Source organism: Lineus longissimus, chromosome 14, assembly GCF_910592395.1.
Source record: "Lineus longissimus chromosome 14, tnLinLong1.2, whole genome shotgun sequence".
NCBI lineage: Eukaryota > Metazoa > Nemertea > Pilidiophora > Heteronemertea > Lineidae > Lineus > Lineus longissimus.
In genome coordinates, this window is record NC_088321.1 from 10,656,857 (window position 1) to 10,680,085 (window position 23,229).

The window sequence follows — 23,229 nt, forward strand, 5'->3', positions numbered from 1 at the left end:
TAGTATTCTCGCAACAATTAAACGCACTTTCACAGAGCTTAACAAAAGCACCTTCCGGCTCCTCTTCAAGTCGCTTGTGAGACCGCACTTAGAATATGCTCAGGAGGTCTGGTCCCCCTACTGGAAAGGGGAACAGGATGCTATAGAGAAGGTCCAACGACGGGCCACCAAACTCGTAAAAGGTATCAAAAACCAATCATATGAGACCAGATTAAGGGCCCTCAATCTCCCTACTCTAAAACACCGGAGACCAAGGGGAGATCTCATTAGTACGTACAAGATCGCCCATGGGTACACCCTCACGAACCTGCAAATCCCCTACTCTGACAATAAAAACTTGCGGGGACATCCCCTCAAACTAGCCCCTATCAGAGCTCAACACCAACGAAGATGCCACTTCTTTTCCAACAGGATAGTAGTCCCTTGGAATGACCTACCAGAGGAAATTGTAATGTCGCCTAGTGTTAACACCTTCAAATCCAGACTTGACAAGTTTTGGGTCTCAAAGGGGAAAAACATTTCTGCCTATAGCTGGTAATAGTCCACTGCTCGCCTGTCTATGCATACCATATTATCATATTTATAACGATATTATCTATTCTGTGTGAAGTGTGTTTTTCTAGTAACCCATTCGTAAACTTTCTATCACTGCTCTACAATCTTATCCCTGTGACAAACCTTCAAACATACCATTATCATCCTCCAGATGGACAACGAACCGATTATAGACACCGATCTAGATTACGACGATGATTCTGACGATTCCGTAGACACCGGGACGACTCAGTCCGAGCCGAGCGACAGCGGCACCGAGGAAGGTAGGCTAGAAGACGATCATATGCCACCGGCATCCAACGACATCAGACACGTGGTGATGGGGGGAGTGTGCGTGTACAGTGAGAATATCCATGAGGATGATGTAGGAATGAATTTTGTCACCATTGGACGCCCTACCGGCAGCAGCTGTCCGATCTGTCCCCATCAAACCACAAGGTTGAAGCGGCACGTGCTGGTGGTCCACCTGCCATGGTTCACGCGTGGAAGCTCCGCATGCTTCTCCTGCAGGCACCAGCACGGGTGTCGACCGATACTAGAGCGGACACACCCCAACTGCCCGAAGAACGAGGATCTGCTAACCATGAGTCTGTGGGCGGAACGCGTACACAGAATGCTTATCCGCCTCGCCATGGCTTTCAACCTACCAAATCTCCACTGCCTATTCCTCAAAGTTATAAACGAAAAACTCTTCCCACCTCAACCGAAACTGGGAGCTTATAACTCGCCCTTTGATCCAACAGAACAATCCTTCATGCACAGATATGAATTCATGTTCAATCCATATCACAACCCTACAACAGTCTTCACCGCATCGCCACCAAACAGTCCTATCGCTATAGTCCACTGGAGAACCCTGTTAAACATCATAAGCATCGCTCCAGTGGACACTGTCACTGCTATCTTCAACTTCCAGTAAATGTACCCAACTACGACCGGCAATGCCTCGTATTGGGAATCTCATTGTACATTGTCATATCTAAACATGTCCCTCATCACTCCATTAGTATGGTCGACAGGTATATGCCTCGATCATGTCAAATCATCTACCCATCAAATTCCATTGACGCTGTAAATACTACCCCATATCATGCGTTTTTGAGACCTGAACAACGTCAATAGGTCCATGCCTTGACGTCACCCTCTGGTCATCAACCATCATTTAAATCCATCTTGTAAATACAAGTAGCCAACAACTCACCATAAATTCATTATCCGGCCAAAAGGCATTGCCTTGGCCCCGTCCATCATCCATCACCCACACCCATTAGCCAGTCATTGCTCTCACTAAACCATCTTTCACCACTAGCCATCAAACATATGTCGATAGGTGCCGCCTCGACATAATATATCTTACCATTGATGCCTCATCGCCATTACCAAATATCTTCGCCTAACAATCCATATAATAGATCATTATCATACTATTCGAACAGTTAACTGAACATTCAAGAACCACCTGGCAGACTAGTGTCACGCTGAACAAATTCGACTTCAAGCAAAGAACGCCAACCAAAGGAAGCTTCTAGGTCAGTAACCATTGCGATGTTCACGCCCACGAGCGAACACGACAGCACAATCTACGATCACCGCTGCCATGACACACCAGTCTAGGTTCAGGCTGTTATATGCGAACCTGACTTAATACACTCTGCACCAAACATATCTGTTCCACTCATCGCACTGCACTCCTTTGTGTTGATATTCGCACTACTTTCTCACTTCTTTCTATTGTTTGCTAACCAAACTGTAAATCCTTCTTGCTGACTCCATGCGCCGTCAGCAAATGTAAACGGCAAAGGCCCAAGTCTGGGCCATGACGCCTTATTGATGATGAGATCTATGGAAAAAAGCAAACATTACCCCAATCTTCAAAAAAGGCGACAGGCACGACAAAGGATCAATCCTCGGCCCCCTCATGTTCCTGATTTACATAAATGACGTAACGGAAGAAACCGATGGCAGTACGAAACTCTTTGCTCTGGGATGGTCTACCACAGCACCTAGCCGCCAAAATCGAGAAGACACAAGCAAATGCAATGCGTTGCATCACAGAACTAACCGTCAGCTCTCACCACCGCGATCTTTATAGAGAAATGGGTTTACTACCACTCGAAAAGCGCAGAAAATTCCACCGACTTGTGATGTTCTACAAAATCCTGACGGGGCTTGCTCCTACGTACCTCAAAGATTTCATCCCAGAGTTAGCCGCCAATAGACACAATCACAACACTCGCACAACAGCAAACAACGCCATAACCCCTTTTCAGTGCCCCACAAACAGTCTATACTCAAGCTATTTGCCCTCTACAATCCGCGACTGGAATGCTTAAAATATAACAGTTCGTAACAAACCAACCCTTAGTTCTTTCAAATCCTCTTGATCAAAACTTCCGGAATTCTCTAGCAAACCCTCTCCTTCCTGGCTTGACATCGGCCCTCGCCCACTTAACATCATCCTTGCACGCATAAGAAATAAATGTAGCGGACTCAACGCAGACCTTTTTCTAAACCACATTTCTGACCATCCCACATGCCCTCTTTGTCTCATGGATGTCCCGGAAACTGCTTCACACTTTCTACTTATATGTCCCAACTACGATAACCCGCGTCATTCTCTAATAGCAAATACCCTCCAAATAATACAACGCCACAATATAACTCTGACTTCAAACATCCTTCTCAACGGACACCTCACCCTCTCGGACAGCGAAAATTCTATTCTAATAAAATCTACCTTAAACTTCATTGCAGCAACAAACCGCTTTCCAAACTTAATGCCTCAATAAACAAATCTAAGATCAGCCCGAAACCCATCGCCCCCACCCGCACCGCACCGCACACATGCACTCGATATTAGTGAGCTTTCGCAGCCGCCCGGTTGGGTCCTGGGATGGCGTTTATATATTGTTCGGGTAAACTCACACAATGGATAAACGTGGTCGTGGGGCCCAGACGGGTGGCTGCGAAACCTCACCAAATGAGTTATTTTTAGTCGATTACTACATTTCTGTACCCATAATACCCATTTCTGTACCCATAAACGTTCCTTAATAATTCTCTATGTATAATTCTGTAAAATTCTGTTAAGTTACCACATTTTGTAGTGGTTTAAACCTTTGGCTTTTGTCTGCAAAATAGCCTTTTTTCTATGTATCATTCTATTAGCTAGTTAATAAAAAACACGCTTTGAGACGACTCAGCAAGATTATCGAGATTATGGACTTTTGGCTATCCGGACGCTTCTGGAACGAGGACTGTTTGGAGCTAGGAGCGTATTGAAGAGTTCCAGGTCAGTTCCGGTGCATTTGTTACATTGGTACCAGTTATAATTGAACCTTTTTGCGGATATTTTCTGTGCCACGTTGGATTTGCATCGGCCACCATTTTGATCACGTGATTTGTGTACAAAATGAGTACCAAATTGAGATGGAGGATGATGGTAGTATCCAAAGAACAGCTTTTATTACAAAATTTGGCTTATTTGAGTTTGTCAGACTCCCATTCGGGTTACATAATAGTCCAGCTACGTTTCAGAGGGCCATGAACCTGGTCCTCAGAGGGTTAACCTGGTCCCAGGTGATGGTGTACATCGGCGACATCATTGTAATGGGGAAGGAATTTCGTGACAATCTGAAAAACTTCGTGTCGGTACTTAAGAGATTCAGAGAGTACAATCTAAAACTGAAGCCAAGTAAGTGCCAAAGTCGTCAATGAGAACGGAGTTCAGGTCTCGCCTACCAAAGTGGAGGCAATCAAAAACTGGCCCGCCCCATCCAATAGAACTGAGCTACAATCTTTCTTGGGATTCATCAATTATCATCGAGATCATTTGTCTCATTTGGCCGAAAAATGCGTAAATCTTTTCGGCCTTGTCAATAAGAAAACTCCGTGGCATTGGTCCGAGACACATCAGAGAGATTTCGAGATATTGAAGTCTGATTTGATGTCGGCACCGTGTCTGGCTTTCCCGTCGAAAGAGGGCCAGTTCATATTAGATGTGGATGCGTCAGATCGGTCATTAGGGGCTGAACTGTCTCAAGTTCAGGATGGCAAGGTCAAGGTCATAGCGTACGCCAGTGCTGTTCTATCTTCTTGCCAAAGAAAATACTGCACTACCAGGAAAGAGCTGCTAGCTATAGTAAAATTCACGCGCCAGTTCCGCCACTACCTCTTAGGTAGGCCTTTCCTATGCAGAACAGACCATAATAGTTTGGTCTGGTTGACCAGATTTAAATATCTGGAAGGGCAATTGGCGAGGTGGCTAGAAGAACTTTCGCAATATGACATGAAAATATTGCATCGAAGTGGGGTGAAGCACGTCAATGCTGACGCCCTAAGCCGCATCCCGGCTGATGTCCCCGAGTGTAACTCCTATGAGGCAGGGGTCACTTTAGAACAACTGCCATGTGGAGGTTGTTCGTATTGTAGTAGGATGCAGCGCCAATGGACACGGTTTGAACTGGACGTTGATGACGTCATCCCATTAGCGCACAAACCGTTCTCGTCAAGTAGATTCCAGTGAGCCTGATGATGAGGACATATCCATGTTAAACATCATTAAGGCTAAATGTGACTATCCAGATGTTAACTGGGTGGACTCTCTTTCTAAAGACGAGCTTAGTCGGGCCCAGTTACAGGACCCCGATATCGCGCCATTGATAGGGTGGCTGAAGAACAACCTTGGTCCCCGACAGCACGAGTTGTTTTTGGCCAGTCCCGGTAACAAGGCCCTTTGGCTTTGCAATAAGCAGCTTGTCCTCAAAGAGGGGGGTTCTTTTTTATTGGCGGGAAACTCCCCCTGCTAGACGTCTGTGCTTGGTGGTGCCCAGGAGTTTAGTATCTCAATTTTTGGAAGCCAACCATGATTTGAGAACTGCTGGTCATTTGGGAATCGAAGAAACGACTGCCAGGTTGAAAACTTCTTTTATTTGGTATCATTTGGCTAGGGATGCGAAGCTGCACGTGAAATCATGTGAGGTGTGCAACGCCAACAAGAAACCAAGCCGGACTGCCAATGCTACTCTGAGAAGCTATCACGCCGGTTTTCCTATGGAAAGGGTGCACTTAGACATTCTGGGGCTGTTTAACACCAGCAAGGCCGGCAATCAATATGTGTTAACGATGATTGACCAATTCTCTAAATGGATTGAGGTAGCGGCGCTTCCATCCCAGCACGCTGAATTGGTCGCAAACAAATTTTTGTGTCATTTTATCGTAACCTTTGGATGCCCGGTCTCGGTCCATACTGACCAAGGCCGCAATTTTGAGTCTAACCTGTTTCAAGCTTTTTGTACCGCTTTAGAGATAGCGAAGACAAGGACCACCGCTTATCATCCATCAAGTAACGGGCAGGTGGAGCGGTACAACCGAGTGTTGACTCAAATGATTCGATACTTCCTGAAAGGGAAAAAAAATAACGAGTGGGACAAATATTTGCCTTTGTTGGCCATGGCACTTCATGCCACGGTCCACAAACAAACAGGTTTTACTCCCAATATGCTCATGCTAGGGCGGGAGCTGTTGCAGCCGGCAGATATTATGCTGGGGGTCACCGCGGCAAATTTGGAGGCTTTCAAACCATGTGACTGGGTTAAGCACTTAACGAAAATCTTGTCGGAAGCCCACCAGATTGCCCGGGAGAACATCCGTGCGTCCCAGCATCGCCAGAGGAAAACGTATGATTTACGGTCTTATGAACGTAAATTTTCTATCGGTGATGCCATTTACAAGAGGGACAGCGCAACTAAAGTCGGGCTAAGCAGCAAATTGCGCCCTCCATTCCAAGGCCCATTCCTAGTGGTTAAAGAAAATCACCCACTGTATAAAATTAGGAATCAGAGGGGAGATTCAGTGGTGCATCATGACCGACTGAAGTTTTGCGCCGATTCTTCCTTACCACTGTGGCTCCGTAGGTTTCGGCATAAGCTGTTATCTGGTTCTGATGAACAGGTACTGCCCCTGCTGGAAACGCCCTTGCAAGAGGAGTTGTTAACAGGTCTCCCTGAGGAGGTGGACCTTGATGCTACGCTCCTGTATGGAGATGCCGACTCTCCCCCGTTAGATGATGCGAGCCACACGGACGCCCAGGAAACGGACGACAGTCCCGTTTCAGAAGAGCCCGATTTGGGCTATAGCCCAGATTGGCCAGAATATGTCCCAGATGTCGGGCCTGATGTGTCGGTAACCACAAGGGCAGGGAGAAAGGTACAGCCAAATAGGAAGTACTTAGACTAATTTTTGGTTCTCGCTTTCAAATTCTCTTTTCAGTTAGAATGGCGACTCCCTGGTCTTGTCTCCCTGTGGATAGCGCGACAGCCCGTCCCTTTGTGAACGCTCCGTTGCTGGAGGTACCTGATGAGGGGCAGGACTTCTTGAAGAACTCCCCGGCAGCAGTAGGTGAGCTGTCTTGCACCATCACCATTGATGGGCAACGTTACGTGGTCGGCCACGTGGACCCTGAAGACCGCGATGGCTCCTGGGTCACTGCAACTGAGGTGGGGCGTATGCAGCCCAGTGGATCCATTTGTCCACTGTGCGCCTATAAAACCACCCACATGAAGCGGCATGTCGTTCAGGCGCATTGCCCTTGGTTCCTAAAGCCGGACACCGCTTGCTTCGACTGTGAGAAGCAATGTGTCACCGAAGCGGCTCTGCTAAGGTACCACGGAGGTTGCCCGTCTGTGACCACTCCAACCGTTGATGGTTGGATGCAAAGATTCTCTGTGTGGACGTACAATGTCCACATGATAATGCACTATTTAAAAAACGAGATGAAGCAGCCTAATCTGGAGGAGTTTAGAAGGATGGTGGTGAGTCGGGGAATGAGCCCGGATCCACAGTGTTACAACTCCCCGTTCACCGAGATGGAGCGGAAATATTTATCGGTGTACGATGAGCTGTACTCTCAGGATTACGTGGCTAACAGGCACTACGCTCCGGCCAACCCGGCTCGAGTGGTGTGCCTAATTCACTGGAGGACAATCCTCAATATTCTGTGCTGCCTGAGCCCAGAGGCAAGGGACCTGTTCCGGGGGCTCCGCCTCTGCAACGTGTCCCTTTAGATGTGTCGCAGCAGTTCTGTAATTATTGTACATAGCGGAAAAACAATAGCACGGACATTTTTAGTCTGTGCTACATGGGTTATTTTATCGTTGTTGAGTAAACAATGGAACTGGGAGCCTATACCTCCTCGCACTAGTGTTTTTTTAAAAACGGACTTACTAGTCTTTTTAAAAGTGGGAGGAGTGTGGTAAGAACCGTCGCGTTGTCTCGCCCGGTCGCGCCGCCGCGGGATTGGCTGAGGTCACGTGCTAGGCAGGCGGCATCAGCCAGCCACGTGACAGGCGCGCATTATTAAAGGTCCGTTCTCTTCCCGGTTTGCCAGATGACACACGATACCTACTGAGGACCAAGACCTTTCGGCAAAGAAGACCCAAGCGGCAACTGATCGTATTTACCTGTAAGTACAAGACGTGGGACACCGCGGCACCCGCACGATATATATCACACGAGATTTATCACAGTATTGATGTATTGAATGTAGGTATGGACATCGTTAATTCCAATCACTAGCTCGACATTGTGCTACCGTACATTGTGAATACAAGGTATTAGTACGACAAATTGCCTTTCTAGCGAATGTGGCTCTGATGACATCCATTATTGATTGATTGTTGTGATTTGACTTGTATGTCTGTATGATTGATTTGGTGTTCTACGCAAGATATTGAATTTTTCGCTAATAGCTAGAAGTTTTTGGATTGTGTTTGTCGCTGGTTAATCATTGTTGTGCTATAGTTTTTGGTGTTCGGCACATGAGAATAACTGTTTGGCTAATAGCTAGAAGTTTTTGGATTGTGTTGGTCACGTGTAAGTTTCTCTGTGGCTAATTAGTTCAGAGAAGTGGTTGTTGTGGTGATAACGGATTGAAAATAGGACAAGCCAAAACCTAGTATGTCTCGTCAGCAAGATTTGGAGGAGATTTACAGTGGGGAGCACTCCACTGATTCCAGCCAGACGAGTGTAGCATCAGTTGGGCAGGAGGGGAGAGGAGGTCCTATGGTCCCATTTACCCTGGCACACGCCACGGAGGAGCAGCTACTGAATACTGGTATTGGAAAGAAGAAGGCGGGCAGGATACAGCAGTTTTTGTAAGAAGAACGTGGAGGTGTCCCTAAACCAAGTCTTGACAGAGACGAAGACAGAATTCTCTCTTTGGTTCGATTTGTTCTTGAAGGGGAAGTTAGAGTTGTGTTTTGACCAGGATTGCCGTAGTGTCATGGTGACGCCTGTTCAGCAGGAGCAGGGTGCTGGCTCGCTAATAGGTGACGCAGGAGAGCAGCACTTACTGATATCTGAGCTAGATAGGATCCGAGGGTTGCTTGATGTGTCAGAACATCGGATGCATGATATGGAGGAGGAGCTCAGCCGCAGGGACGAGCAGTATGACAAGCAGCTTTAAAAAGTATCGGCCTCCTTCGAGGGGCGTTTCAGAAGCGAGGAAAGGCGGTACAATCAGGAACACATGGAGCTGGTTGTGTTGAAAGAGGAACTCAGGAGGCGCAATGAGGCTTCTGACACGAAGCACAAGCAAATGAAGCAAATGTTGACCTCCTATGAAGAGCATTGCGAATTTGAGGAAAGGCGGTACAATCAGGAACACATGGAGCTGGTTGCATTGAAGGAAGAGCTCAGGAGGCGAGATGAGTTATTTGACCGAAAGGAAAAAGAACAAAGAGAGATGGAAGGGAGACTGAAGGCCCTTCAAGCGGAGGTGCACAAGCACAAGCAAATGAAGCAAATGTTGACCTCCTATGAAGAGCATTGCGAATTTGAGGAAAGGCGGTACAATCAGGAACACATGGAGCTGGTTGCATTGAAGGAAGAGCTCAGGAGGCGAGATGAGTTATTTGACCGGAAGGAAAAAGAACAAAGAGAGATGGAAGGGAGACTGAAGGCCCTTCAGGCGGAGGTGCGCCGCAAGGAGAGTATGATTGACGAGTAAGAGGTTCCCAAAGGGAGGGAAAAAAGCCAGGATTGTCGTTCAGACGAGAAAACTCAGGCCCATAAATACTCCTGGGCAAGCCGGAGTCAAATGTACTCTTGGAGTAGCCAGAACAGGTCGACGGTGCCGGAGACTAGTAACCAAGGACGATATGAAGGACGTCATGGGATTGTGCCAAAACCGGACCTCTCAGTTCCGCCTCTGGACTTCGGAACACTGCGTCTACCCCCGGATTTCCGTGCTCCGGGAGGAATCAAGTTGGAGAATGGTGGGCAGATGGAAACTCCACGTGGAGGGCCTGGGAATCGTGAGGAAAGAGAGTTCGTCATTCAGCCGATGTCCCGCAACTACCGGGGGCACCATGAGCATAAGTGGGTGGGATATGGGCAGGACCAGTACAGGGAGACGCCCAGATGTGACTTAACCTATAATGAGGCCGATTCTGATGCAAGTCATCGTCGCGATCGTAGAAGGGGCAACCTGCCGGCCCGTGATAGGCCGAGGGTGGATTGTGCCAGACACCGGGGGAGTCAGACTCAGAAGAAGAGGCCGAGGTGGCCCGTACGCGACCATGTTCGCCTGGTGGCAGCAGGACTCCGGCGCGCGGTCAGGGCTATGAATCAGATAATGATGACTATGCACCTCGACGCCGTCCGCGGGACCACAGCAAGTCGCCAACTAGACATAAAATGAGCGGAAGGATAAGAATTGGGAAGGATTCATCTTCCAGTTTGAGAGGACGGCAGCTCGCCATGGTTGGTCTAGTACCAAAAAGGGATCGAGGCTTATTGATTGGCTGACAGACCGAGCGCTCGAGTATGCGGTAAAGCTGAATCTAACTGAGTACCGGGAGCTAGTCCACTGCCTTCTGTCGCTCGGAGAAAAGTTATGACGGTACGACAGAAGGAGGAGGAATCGCTTGAAGAATACTCCCAGCGGGTTTATTTCCTTACAGTGGATGCCCACCCAGGGGCAAGACAGGGGACGGTGGATAACCTTGCCGTGGAAGCCTTTCTACGGGGTGCAAGGATAAACATGCGGCGGAGGTTTCCTTTGATAAAGAGCCTCTGAATGTCGAACAGGCGTTGAAATATATGAAGTCCGCCATTGCAAATCGCAAAGCTCTGTTTGGCTCCGCCTCAAAGCCTACAATGTCAAGTAGGCGAGTCAGCTTTCCAGAGGAATCTGAGGAGGACGATCAGGTTTGAATAAGGCATGTGAGAGCTCCCACGCCCCCTCGTCCAATGCGCAACCTGCAACGGGTCCCTCGGGCTCATCTGCTGTGCCGGGGTTCGTCACGTCTAATGGTAAAGTTTACCAGCTCTGGAACCCTGCCTCTGTTAAGACGACAGCAGGCTCAGAACGACCCTGGAATGGCCGTCCTGCTTCAAGATCTCCTGGAAGGTCACCATCACCCAGCCGAACTGGGTGCTTCTTCTGCCAGGAGGAGGGCCACTCCGCCACGGACTGTCCGAAGAGGACACAGAGACCAGCCTCTCCTGCCCATCCGTTAAACGTGCAAGTTCTGGGCCTAACGGTCTGACCCAGAACAATAGCTTAAATAACGGCCGTGGATTTCAATTGAAGTATGTGGAAGGGGATTTGTTTAGCGTAGGGAATCTTCCGTTGGCACATTGTGTCAGTGCTGACCTGGTAATGGGGCCTGGAATAGCCAAAACCTTCCGAGAGCAGTTTGGAGGTGTGGCAAAGTTGCGGAAACAGGACCTGCAGGTTGGAGGTGCGGGGGTCCTGCTGCAGAACAATCGGCCAATCTACTATTTGGTCATAAAAGAGAAGGTCCAAGACAAACCGTCCTACTCCTCCCTGAGGGCGTCAGTCGTTTCCCTTAGGGATCAGCTGAGGAAACGAGGCTGGCGGAATGTTGCTCTGCCACGTATCGGCTGCGGGATCGTGGAGGAAATTCTGGTTGAAGTCTTCAAGGAATCAGGAATAAAGGTGTCAGTTTACACACTTCCCAGAAAAAACACGTCCACGGTTCCACAAATTGCGAAAGTTTTCTCCCGTCCTGAAGGGTTGTCTCTTACCGTATCGTGCACGTTAAACGGGGCGTCGGTGAAGGCGGTAATTGATACCGCGGCTCAGGTGACGGTAGCGAATTTCGATTTTTATAAGTCCAGGGAGAACCCACCTGCTCTCGGGAATGCCCTGAGAATAAAGGGGGCAGGGAAGGATGCATATATGGAGGTGTTCCTCACCAAGGGGAATGTGCTGGAACTGGGTGGACGCAAGGTCATATTGGATGTGTTTGTGGCACCGATAACTGACAAGTTGCTCCTTGGGCTAGACTTTCTGGCGGAAAACAGCTCAGTCATCAACTTGGAGGATGGCACTCTTTCCCTCGCCTCAGCCACTGGGCCAATCGGAACGCGTCTCTCCCCTGCGTCAGGAGGTGCGTCGGAGAAGTCGGGAGGTGCGCCGGAGAAGTCGGTTCCTTCCCCGACCCTATTAAGCGGAACCCTAAAGGAGAGTTCTTCGTAAAAAGGGTGGAGACTACCAAGCAACTAACAGTGCCACCTAATGGCGGTCTCTATTTTACGGGGCGCATAATTAGACCAGTGCGGCGAAACACGTGCGTGGTTTTCCAACCGGATGTGGAGATAGAGGGTTTGGTCATACCCGCGGTGTTAGCGAAAAACCAGGAGCGGATCACTCTGAATATGCTCAATTTGACCGATCGCCCCATCAAATTGGCCAAAGGCACCAGGATCGGGAACGTAACCGAGGATGTGGAACTCGTGGAAGAGAAAGACCCACCTGCACTTCCCCAGGCGGCAAGAATTGCGACGGCTCCCAACGATTTAGTCGACTTGAAAGACCTTCAAACAGTTAGGGCCAACATGCCATCCCACCTTGTGGATCTGTTCGAGCGGTCGACAGCAAAACTGGATGAGGCGCAGTCCGTGGCTGTGGGGGAATTGCTAATTGAGTTCCAGGATATCTTTTCGCGGCATGCGCTAGATGTCGGTTGCATTCCCGGGGTGGAGCACAGCATTGACACTGGGGACCACCCGCCTATCAAGCAAAAGGTGCGTAGAACTCACATCAGCTTCGAGCCAGAAGAAGAGGGACACTTGGGGAACTTGCTCGAGGACAACATTATCGAACCAGCCAATTCCGCTTGGTCTTCTCCCCAAGTTTTAGTCCGGAAGAAAGTCAGTTTGGTCCGTTCCTGCCTAGACTACCGAGCGCTGAACGGGGTCACTAAGAAGGATGCCTTCCGAATTCCATCTGTAGAAATGTGTCTGGAGACGCTGGCCGGCAGCGAGTTCTTCAGCACTCTGGATTTAGCGTCGGGATACTATAACATACTGGTAAAGGAGGCTGATCGCCCCAATACTGCTTTTTCAACAAAGTTTGGCGATTTCCAGCACGTACGGATGCTCTTTGGTCTTTGCAAAGCGCCGGCGACATTCCAGAGGGCGATGGAGCTGGTACTACGGGGCCTCACGTGGAAGACGGTCTTGGCATATGTAGACGATGTGATTGTCTTAGGGAAAACATTTGAGGACCACATGAAGAACCTCCGAGAGACCTTTGTTAGATTCCGCGAACACAAAATCAAGCTGCGACCGAACAAGTGTAACCTGTTCCAGAGGGAAGACGAATTCCTAGGCAAACTCGTCTCCAAGGATGGGATACAGATAAGTCCGAAGAAGATTGATGCTATCAAAAGTTGGCCTTCCCCGTCCTACGCAAGGAGCTAGAGTCCTTTGTGGGCTACGTGAATTACCACAGGGCCCATGTTCCAAACTTTGCCGCAGTAAAAGGTCCCCTGCAGCGTCTGATTGCGGACAGCAGGAAGTCGATGCCCTTCCTCTGGGAAGACACCCACCAGGTTTTCGAGCACCTGAAGAAGCTTTTGATGTCTGCACCAAGATTAGCTTTTCCACTGCCGGAGGGGAGGTTTATCCTGGACACGGATGCGTCGGGAACAGCGGTGGCGGCAGAGTTGTCTCAGGTACAAGATGGGGAGGAGCGCACTGTTTCCTGTGGCAGCAACACCCTGATCCCAGCTCAGCGGAATTACTGCACCACTAGGAAAGAGCTCCTAGCCGTAGTTAAATTTACTAGGCAGTTTAGACACTTCCTGCTGGGTAGGACCTTCACCCTAAGGACAGACAATGGCTCTCTGGCCTGGTTGATGCGTTTCAAAAACCCGCACGGTCATCTTGCCAGGTGGCTGGAGGAGTTGTCGCAGTACGACATGGAGATCCAACACAGGCCTGGCAGGAGGCACTTGAATGCCGACGCACTCTCCCGAATACCGGACCCTCTCAGGGAATGCGACTGCTTCCTAGCTGGTGAAAGGTTGGATTCCTTGCTGTGTGGCGGTTGCAGTTATTGTGCCAGAGCCCATAGTCAATGGGAGCGGTTCTGTGCGAATGTAGGTGGGAGTCCACCGCTGCACCTCCGCGTTTAAAACTAGTGGTTCCTGAGGGCTTGAAAACCGACGTTTTGCGACTCTGTCATGACGCCAAGGCAGCTGGGCACTTGGGCCAGGACAAAACTGTGGCTCGTGTCAAGCAATCATTCTTTTGGGTCGCAATGTCGAGCGAGATCAAGTTGTATGTGGCTACCTGTAGGGAATGCAGTGTCCAAAAGAAATACGGCAGGACAAAGGCAGGCTTGGTTCCCTAGCATGCCGGATTACCACTGGAGAGACTCCACATTGACCTGCTGGGCCCTTTTACACCAAGTAGCCAAGGGATGTGTATGTGCTCTGTCTAATCGACCAGTTCTCGAAGTGGCTTGAATGTGTTGCAATCCCTGACCAGTCGGCGGAGCGAGTTGCTAGACAGTTCAGCGATCGGTTCATTTCGACATTTGGCTGCCAAATGTCAAGTTCAAGTACATTACGCAAGGACTGCCAGCTTATTGCCTTGATGTTGGAGGCAGCAAGAAGAAAGCTCATCTTCAGAGGTCTTGGCCCTAGCCTGGGTCGCCAAGTGACTGGAACTAAGAAAATCCCATAAATTTCGGACTCTAAATGGGAAGAACAAAGGATTTCAGGATATTCTGGTTTCCTCCTACATTGTAGGTAGGCCTACATTTCAGCCATTTATTCTCCCATGTTGTGCATCACTGTTGAAAAATATCATCTGGCCAAAGTGGAATGAAAATTTAGTTTCATAAGTTGACAACAGATGGCAGCACTGTATAAATTGTGCTAAAAGGCCTATGAATGGTCTTACGTAAGAGGACTACCACTCATTAACGATAACCGTGGGCAAGGATTTTCTTTTCTTTCAGATTGTGTAAGCATGTGTCCTGCCTGTAATCCCTGGCAAGTCACATGATCTGAATACCCGCAGAAGCCGGGTAAATGGGCCCTGAACATGGGCATGTGAAGATAGGCCTTTTGGGGGTAGGGGGTGTGGTTTTTGCCATTTCTCCCTTATGCTACCAATATCTTTTATGACCTTTTATGGAAAGGTAGATAATATGATAGGAAAGGACCTTGCCAAGTTGGAGTAACACAGGTAAAACTGTTTTTTTTCTATGAGTACTCAAAGATGACCTCTTGAAGTACATGAAAAAATGGCCACCCGCTGGGCCCTGAAACTATCGAGTCTAAATTTGGGCATACCCCTGAATCGAATTTGCTCATATTTTATATTCTTTATAGTTTAGCCCTAAGGTATGTCTCCACCAAATTTCATTGATTTTGGTGGGACACCACCTTAGCACATTTTGCATGGTCCAACCACGAACTGGCACTTAAGACATATTTTCGATGAGTAACTTTGACATTGGTCATACCACATATTGGTCGAACACACCATAGAAACAGGGGATGCCCAGCCTGTGAAACAACGACCGCGAAGAGAACCACCACACAGGCAACATTTTGTGGATGAGACAACTCAAGAGCTACTGGAAAAGAATCTGATCAGAGAAGCTACGGGGCCTTGGAGTTCACTGATAGTTCTGGCTCGCAAGCACGATGGAAGCTTTCGTCTGTGTGTGGACTATCGGAAGCTCAATGAATGTACAGTGAAGTCAGCCCAACCATTGCCATGTATAGAGGATACTCTAGGCAAACTAGCAGGTTTGTGTTGGTTCAATAGCCTTGACTGCGTCAGTGGTTACTAGCAAGTGGGCGTGGCCCCAGAAGATCGTGCGAAGACAGCTTTTGTCTCAGGAGTCAAGCAATACGAATGGTTGGCTATGCCATTTGGGCTCACTGGTGCCCCAGCCACGTTCACAAGACTAATGAACATCGTCCTTGGTGGGTTAGAGTATTGCCTGGTGTATCTTGATGACATTATCGTTCATGCACTATCATTTGAACAGCACATCAAACAACTCCGAGCAGTGTTTGAGCGGCTACGACAAGCCAATATGAAGTTGAAGCCCTCTAAATGTAAATTGCTTCGTCATAGTCTCAAGTGGCTTGGACATGTTGTCTCAGAAGGGGGTATTTATGGGCGGTTATTGCCGCAAATATTCACCAACGCGCGAGGGATAGCAAGTGACTCCTAGAAGCCGATGAGGCGTATAGTTCGTGGCGCATATAGCTGTAATTTCTAAAATCTGCATTTCCTAGAATCGTCGTGAGGGATACATACCGCGAGCCCTAGAATCCGCAGGTTCTAGAACCGTGAGCGATAGATCTCGTGAGGGATAGAAGTTCCAAAAAATCCGTTATGTGGCGCCACTGTCGCATATTGACATTATCGTATTGTTTTTGCTGTAAGCGACACTACTGTCAGTTGGCCTCAACACGTGGTACTTGTCACTGTCAGAAAGTGCGTACATGCGTAGGCTACTTTCGTTGCAATTTTAAAAATGTGCGACCAGTCGCAGCTGCAACAGGCAGCGCTACTGCTTCAGCAAGTAGTGCAGATTTTAGACCAGCAGCAGCCCGATCAGCTGCAGCCGAGACAGCCCCCAGCAGATGCTAGTGATATAAACCTGAGTATAAACCCTGATTCTACACCACGTCGTCGTCCTCCGCCTCCTCGGCCACGCACTTCATTTTCTAGGCCAATGTCGATTGCTGCTGGTGGGGCCTTCCCTACTATGCCTAGTAGTAGTAGCAGGCCGGCATCTGCATCTGCATCTACTGCTGCTTACAGTGCCCCATCGTCAGACAGAGCAAATTCAAGTAAGTGTGATGAAGTATTCGTCCAAACAAAATGATTATGAATGAGATTGCATGCATTTTGTCCCCCCAAAAAGTGTAGGCCTATATATATTTTCAAACTTATTTTGTTTAGAAGCATAACGTAGAGATAACAATAAATGTTTATATATAGGCCTATACTATTACTGGAGTTGATTGAAAAAAATGGGTCTTTAATAATAAAGGGAAACCTTACTCTTTTGTTTTTGATTTTATGATAAAAAAACAGGTCAAGGCTTTTTGATATCTTAAAATCTGGTTGTTTTTAAAGAATTACCTCTAGCTAGATTAAATAAAAAATAGTAGTCTGACCCTAGGCCTGCCTTAAGGCCTGTACCCACTTTACCGGATTTCAATGCGTTTTCACGGACCGTGACACGCTCCTTGACAACGGAACAAAATGTTCAATGGTTTATCAAACAAAAGTGTCCACTTGGCCGTGGCGCGGAACGGTCACCGCTACGTAATCCGCATCATAAAGAAAATTTCTTTTTTGTGCAGATCACATTCCGTGATTTCAATTGCGTGTTGTGTGATCAACCGATATTATGTATTTTTCTGCTTGTGTAACAGAAAGGGCGGTCTGCGAAGTGAATGTTGAACTTGGTTATTTGGAAATTGTGGACATGGCGAGAAAGGCTGAGGAAGAAAAAACCCATCAGCTCATTCTTGAAGTTCAAAAAAACCCTTGCCTATATGACAAGAGTCTCCCCACACACAAAGATTGCAAGAAGAAAGAAGATATTTGGAAACAGATTGCTGGGCCCGGTTTCACAAAGAATTTTATGTCTGTTTTGGTGACTTAAGTATGAGAATTTCTTAAGTTTTGTCTTAAGTTGATTCACAAAGAATCTTAACTCGCCTAGCCGACTTAAGTACCCCAAAAACTTAAGCACGGTAGCTACCGTACTAAAGTCGGAATGAAGGACACAAAATGGCGGAAATTCGCCGGCACAACCGGTCTGTCCTTCGATATTTGATGGCCCGAGGCCCAGAAAGACGCCTCGTAGACCATCAAAACCCCTTGGAGAAGTACTCCGCCAAGGGGGTGAAAGACAGATATCGTTTCCTGCCTGACACAATAATGGTCTTCGTTGAAGTATTCGGCCCAAAGTTGACGCGTCCGACCGACCGTGACCATGCACTGCCTGTCATACTTCAAATTTGCGTGTGTCTCTGTTTCCTTGCTTGCGGGTCCTTCCAAATAATGGTCGGGGATGGAGATGGACTGTCGAAAAGTTCCGTGTGTCGTATCGTGAAGGCCACCATGAATGAAATCATCAAATATATGAGCGAAATCATAAAATTTCCGAGGGGCGACGAAGCCACAGAAACTAAGAAGCGCTTCTTCGCAGTTGCAGGTATTGTATCAGTTCCCATCTCATGTGCTCCTCACCCACTACTATTTATAGTGCTCCAATCAGCAAAATGAATGACAAAAATCGATAGGTGAACATGCATATTAAGCAGGTCAAACCTCTCCAATCAGCAAACGGTGAATGACGAAATCGCTGTTGGTAACCATGAATATTTTAACAGGTCAAGGACAGGTCAAACTTCATCAGCTGTTTTTTTCCATCACACACATGTGTCGTGTGTCATCATGGAAGCGAATATATATATAACAACATGGCAGACTGAAAGGATCACTCGGTGGATCGGTCGACTTTTTCCCGAATTTTGAGCAGTTTCAGGAGCAGCAGGACATTACTTGCTGATGCTGGTGTAAGTGACAGTGTGCACTTGGTCTAAAGTAAGGTTTAATTCCAGACGTAGTTTGTCAGGAAAAACCGTATCAATAACAATATTTCGTGCATGTACATCGATAACTATATTTCGTGCATGTACATAGTATACGGGTATACAGTGATCGTCACGCATGAGTGAACCGAAGGGATTAAAGGAAAGGGAGCAGTGTGCTAGTACGTCGCAATCATCAATAAAGGACCATTTGACACCTCAGGTTGATAGTGGTGAGCGAAAACGTAAATCGAAGGATCGCTCACCGCAGGACAAGAACAGTCCGGATTCTAAGATAATTAGGCATAGCGGCTCCAACGATGAATGGGAAAGTGATGATGACGTGGAAAAAACTTGTACGCGAGATGAGGCCACAGGTGACCACGGGGTGAAAGACTGTGAGCAGAGGGACGCGGTGATACTACAACCGGTGTTAGCCTACATGTGGTTCGGTTTACAATCGGGAACGAATGAACAGGTCAAGAATGCTGTACTTGACTTTTACACGAGGAGTCAGATCTTGACCGCGAAGAAAGTTCTATGGGAGAAAGTTGGTGATGAAGTGATTGGTAGGATGGTTTCCAGAAAAACTACCAATCTCAAAAAGGTGGAGGAATCGAACACGATTGATATCATAAACGCGTTGAATGGTTTGGATAAAGGAAACAAGATGCCGATGCTGGCAGTTCCGGCGACTGAACTAATTTCGGTACCTCGGGCGCATCCAAAGGAAATAAACAGCATCTCTATCGTGGAGAGGCTCTGCAAACTTGAGGAACAGCTTGGTTCCATTGAGGGCAGAACTGTGAAAAATAGTTTGGATATAAACGATATAAAGGTGAATCGTAATAGAGTTGTCCCCTGAACGGGACAGTTCAATGTTCCTACTGTGCCAGGGTAGATTACAGATCTATTGCACGAATAAACCACAACTGATCATGATAGTCTAGGCTTGGGTGTCCAATCTAAAAAATTCTATTGAATACCATGGTTGGATGACCAAAGCCAGAACTGTGCTGGAACATTCCGGAACAGTCTAGCTATTGTTTCGAACAGTACGGTGCAGAAAGTACAGTGCCTGGAACTGTGATTGTAGCATTCATTCATGATGGCTCGAGCGGACAGGGTCACTGAAGCTGAAATTCGTGCATACGAAGAAGCAACACAAGAATTTGGTAATGATGCAGCAAGGATCGCAGCGCACCTTGGAGGCCAAGAACAACTGACTCCCCATGCTCGGCGTATTTATGCCTCAGGAAATCTCCAGCCAATCAAAAACAGGTTGAAGAGTGTCAGACGCCGAATCGCGCAGAGCGATTTAGTTGCAGGACATCTTCCCCCTGATCCCAATCGTAGGGATGCCAGGTTTGCATATGAACTGGAGAATGTCATCAATCCCCAAGCATTGCAGGTAGATAAAACTTCACATCTGTCCATTTTTTAAGTACTTGCTTTGTTTTTTTATTGTTCTTCATGTTAGTTTCAAATACAATTTTCTCACAATTTCAATACTTTACAGTTGTCACAATCAATACTTTCCAGTATCTACATTGGCTGCTGCATGATTTTAAAAAATTTGTGTGAAAAAAAAATGCTATTTTCAGGATTTCATGGTAAACGCAGAGGCAAGAGAGGCAGCAGACCCCGTCGCCAGACCTCTCGATGACCAGGATGATGACCAAGACAATAATCTGCCTGAAGACGAACCACAACCAGGTCAAGCAAACAATGGACAAAATGACCCACAAAATCCACCACCAGATGAAGAGGAACCAGGTCCAGCGAATCCTGATGCCCAAAACCAAGTTCCAAGGTGAGTTTATTATAGAAACGTTTTTGTTCCTTCCTTTTTTTCATCAGCCTATCGGTATTTACCATTTTTGGAAATTAAAATCTAGGTCTTTCCATACAAAAGCGTCAAAGCATATTTCCGAATTAAAAGCATAATTCAGCAATTTATTCACAGTTATTATGTACACAGAGATAAATCATGAAACAATGAACAGCAGAGTGATGAGTTTCTAGAAAGTTTTCAATCTATCTATCACTGTCCGTTTCCAGAGGAGGGTAACGGCAACTGCAGGTCCAGAACCAAATCCTACTGCAGCAGTTAATGCGTCAATTCCAGGAAAGGCTTGACAACAATCGGGAGTTGTCTGGTCTGATGACATGCTACTTCAGGAGGTTGGATGCTGGAACGGAAGATGGTGATGAGAATCTTTCATAAACTTTATCTACTGGGCAATTCTATGGCAGAGAATGAATATTCAGAAATTGAATTTGCGATAGAAATATATACTGCCTGATTGAATATACAGTGCTAGGAGCTAAAAATACATATGACAAAAGTTTGCTATGATTTTGCTATGATTTTAATTATAGCAAGACATTTCTACTCTCCACAATCCTGGCCGATGTCAGGAACAGGGGAGATGTTGCTTTGGCCACGGCTACCAGTGGCATCGCAGCCACATTACTGATGAATGGGAGGACGTTGCATTCGAGATGTAAAGTTCCAGTCCGGATGTTGGATGATTCCTCCATGTGTAACATCTCGAAACGCGATGCTACGGCGGAGATCATTCAGCGGTGCAAGCTCCTTGTGATTCACGAGGTCACCATGGCACATAGGAACGTCTATGAAACCGTGGAACGCACGTTCCGAGACATCAGAGAATCTGAGGAAACGTTTGGAGGCATTACTGTGCTCTTCTCTGGGGACTGGCGGCAGATCCTACCAGTTGTTAGACATGGTAATCGAGTAGATATTATCGACGCTTGCCTGAAAAGCAGCCCACTATGGGCGCAGGTCCATGTTCTCAAGCTCAACAAGAACATGAGGGTAAACGCAGATGAGGACTCGGCAATGAGCTTTGCTGACGAACTCCTGCGCATTGGACAGGGGCAGATCTCAACTGAAAGAAGCCTAGGTCGATACAAGATACGGATACCAGAGGAATACACGTTAGAAGATAAAATGCTTGCAGGCCTCTGCAACTTCGTTTGGGGAGATTTGCCGGAGGATGAAATTTCTTCTGAATGGCTCTGCTCGCGGGCCATTCTTTGTCCAACGAACAAAGAAGCCGACGAAGTAAACCAGCTGATGATTGAGAAATTCCCAGGGGAGCAACGGCTGTACAAGAGCTCTGACAAACTTCCGGATGAGGAAAACATCCATCAGTATCCACAGGAGTTTCAAAACACGCTGTGTCCCTCAGGGATGGCTCCTCACAAATTGACTGTAAAGAAGGGGTGCCCGATTATTCTCCTCCGGAATCTTGATCCAGCGAACGGTCACTGCAACGGCACCAGGTACACAGTCAAAAGTATGCACGACCATGTTCTTGAGGCGGAAATCTCCACAGGAGTCCACACGGGGAAAAGATCTTTATCCCAAGAACTCCTATTCGGCCTTCTGATGCGATCTTCCCGTTCAACATGGAGAGGAGACAATTCCCAATCAAAATATGCTTTGGGATGTCTTCAAACAAGGCCCAGGGACAGACTCTAACCAAGGTCGGCATCTTCCAGTGCCAGGACTTCTTTACCCATGGCCAACTTTACGTTGCCATGAGTCGAGTCCGAGAGAAGGCGAACATCTGGTTGGTTCACAGGAATGGTAGATATCAGGGCAAACAAGGGCTCTACACAGACAATGTTGTGTACCCAGAAATCCTGTCGTAATAATACATCAATGGTATCCATCAACCAGGGGAGGACATGATGTTCTGATATTTCCTCTGTCTTCTCTATAAATCGATGGGGGACATGACAGTCTCAAACTGATACTTCCTCTGTCTTCTCCATCAATCAATCAGTGGGGGACATGACCGTCTCTATCTGATACTTCCTCCTTCTTCTATATCAATCAATCAGTGGGGGACATGACCGTCTCTAACTGGTACTTCCTCCTTCTTCTCCATCAATCAATCAGTGGGGGACATGACCGTCTCTAACTGGTACTTCCTCCTTCTTCTCTATCAATCAATCAGTGGGAAACATGACCGTCTCTATCTGATACTTCCTCCTTCTTCTCCATCAATCAATCAGTGGGGGACATGACAGTCTCAATCTGATACTTCCTCCTCCTTCTCTATCAATCAATCAGTGGGGGACATGGCCGTCTCTATCTGATACTTCCTCCTTCTTCTCCATCAATCAATCAGTGGGGGACATGACCGTCTCTAACTGGTACTTCCTCCTTCTTCTCCATCAATCAGTGGGGGACATGACCGTCTCTAACTGATACTTCCTCCTTCTTCTCCATCAATCAATCAGTGGGGGACATGACCGTCTCTATCTGATACTTCCTCCTTCTTCTCCATCAATCAGTGGGGGACATGACCGTCTCTAACTGGTACTTCCTCCTTCTTCTCCATCAATCAATCAGTGGGGGACATGACCGTCTCTATCTGATACTTCCTCCTTCTTCTCCATCAATCAGTGGGGGACATGACCGTCTCTAACTGGCACTTCATCCTTCTTCTCCATCAATCAATCAGTGGGGGACATGACCGTCTCTATCTGATACTTCTTCCTTCTTCTATATCAATCAATCAGTGGGGGACATGACCGTCACTATCTGATACTTCCTCCTTCTTCTATATCAATCAATCAGTGGGGGACATGACCGTCTCTATCTGATACTTCCTCCTTCTTCTATATCAATCAATCAGTGGGGGACATGACCGTCTCTATCTGATACTTCCTCCTTCTTCTATATCAATCAATCAGTGGGGGACATGACCGTCACTATCTGATACTTCCTCCTTCTTTTCCA

At 47.4% G+C, this 23,229-nt stretch overlaps 2 protein-coding genes across 2 annotated transcripts in view; both read left to right on the forward strand.

Moving 5' to 3' along the window:
• The window catches only part of LOC135498671 (uncharacterized protein K02A2.6-like), a 238,054-nt gene that overhangs the window by 163,598 nt on the left and 51,227 nt on the right, over nt 1-23,229 (forward strand). The window lies entirely within an intron of this gene.
• On the forward strand, nt 19,558-22,133 carry LOC135498677 (ATP-dependent DNA helicase PIF1-like). Its single transcript, XM_064789059.1, has 4 exons — nt 19,558-19,860; nt 20,054-20,262; nt 20,832-21,629; nt 21,815-22,133. Exons 1-4 carry the CDS (start codon nt 19,558-19,560, stop codon nt 22,131-22,133), a joined length of 1,629 nt encoding a protein of 542 aa, XP_064645129.1.

Excerpts from the sequence above, each read along its gene's own strand:
- LOC135498677 (XM_064789059.1), top strand. The coding sequence starts at position 19,558 with ATGGCTCGAGCGGACAGGGTCACTGAAGCTGAAATTCGTGCATACGAA. Across the intron at positions 20,263-20,831 it reads GCCCAAAACCAAGTTCCAAG|CAAGACATTTCTACTCTCCA; the intron begins GTGAGTTTATTA and ends TTTTAATTATAG. Across the intron at positions 21,630-21,814 it reads GATGAGGAAAACATCCATCA|GAGTCCACACGGGGAAAAGA; the intron begins GTATCCACAGGA and ends AAATCTCCACAG.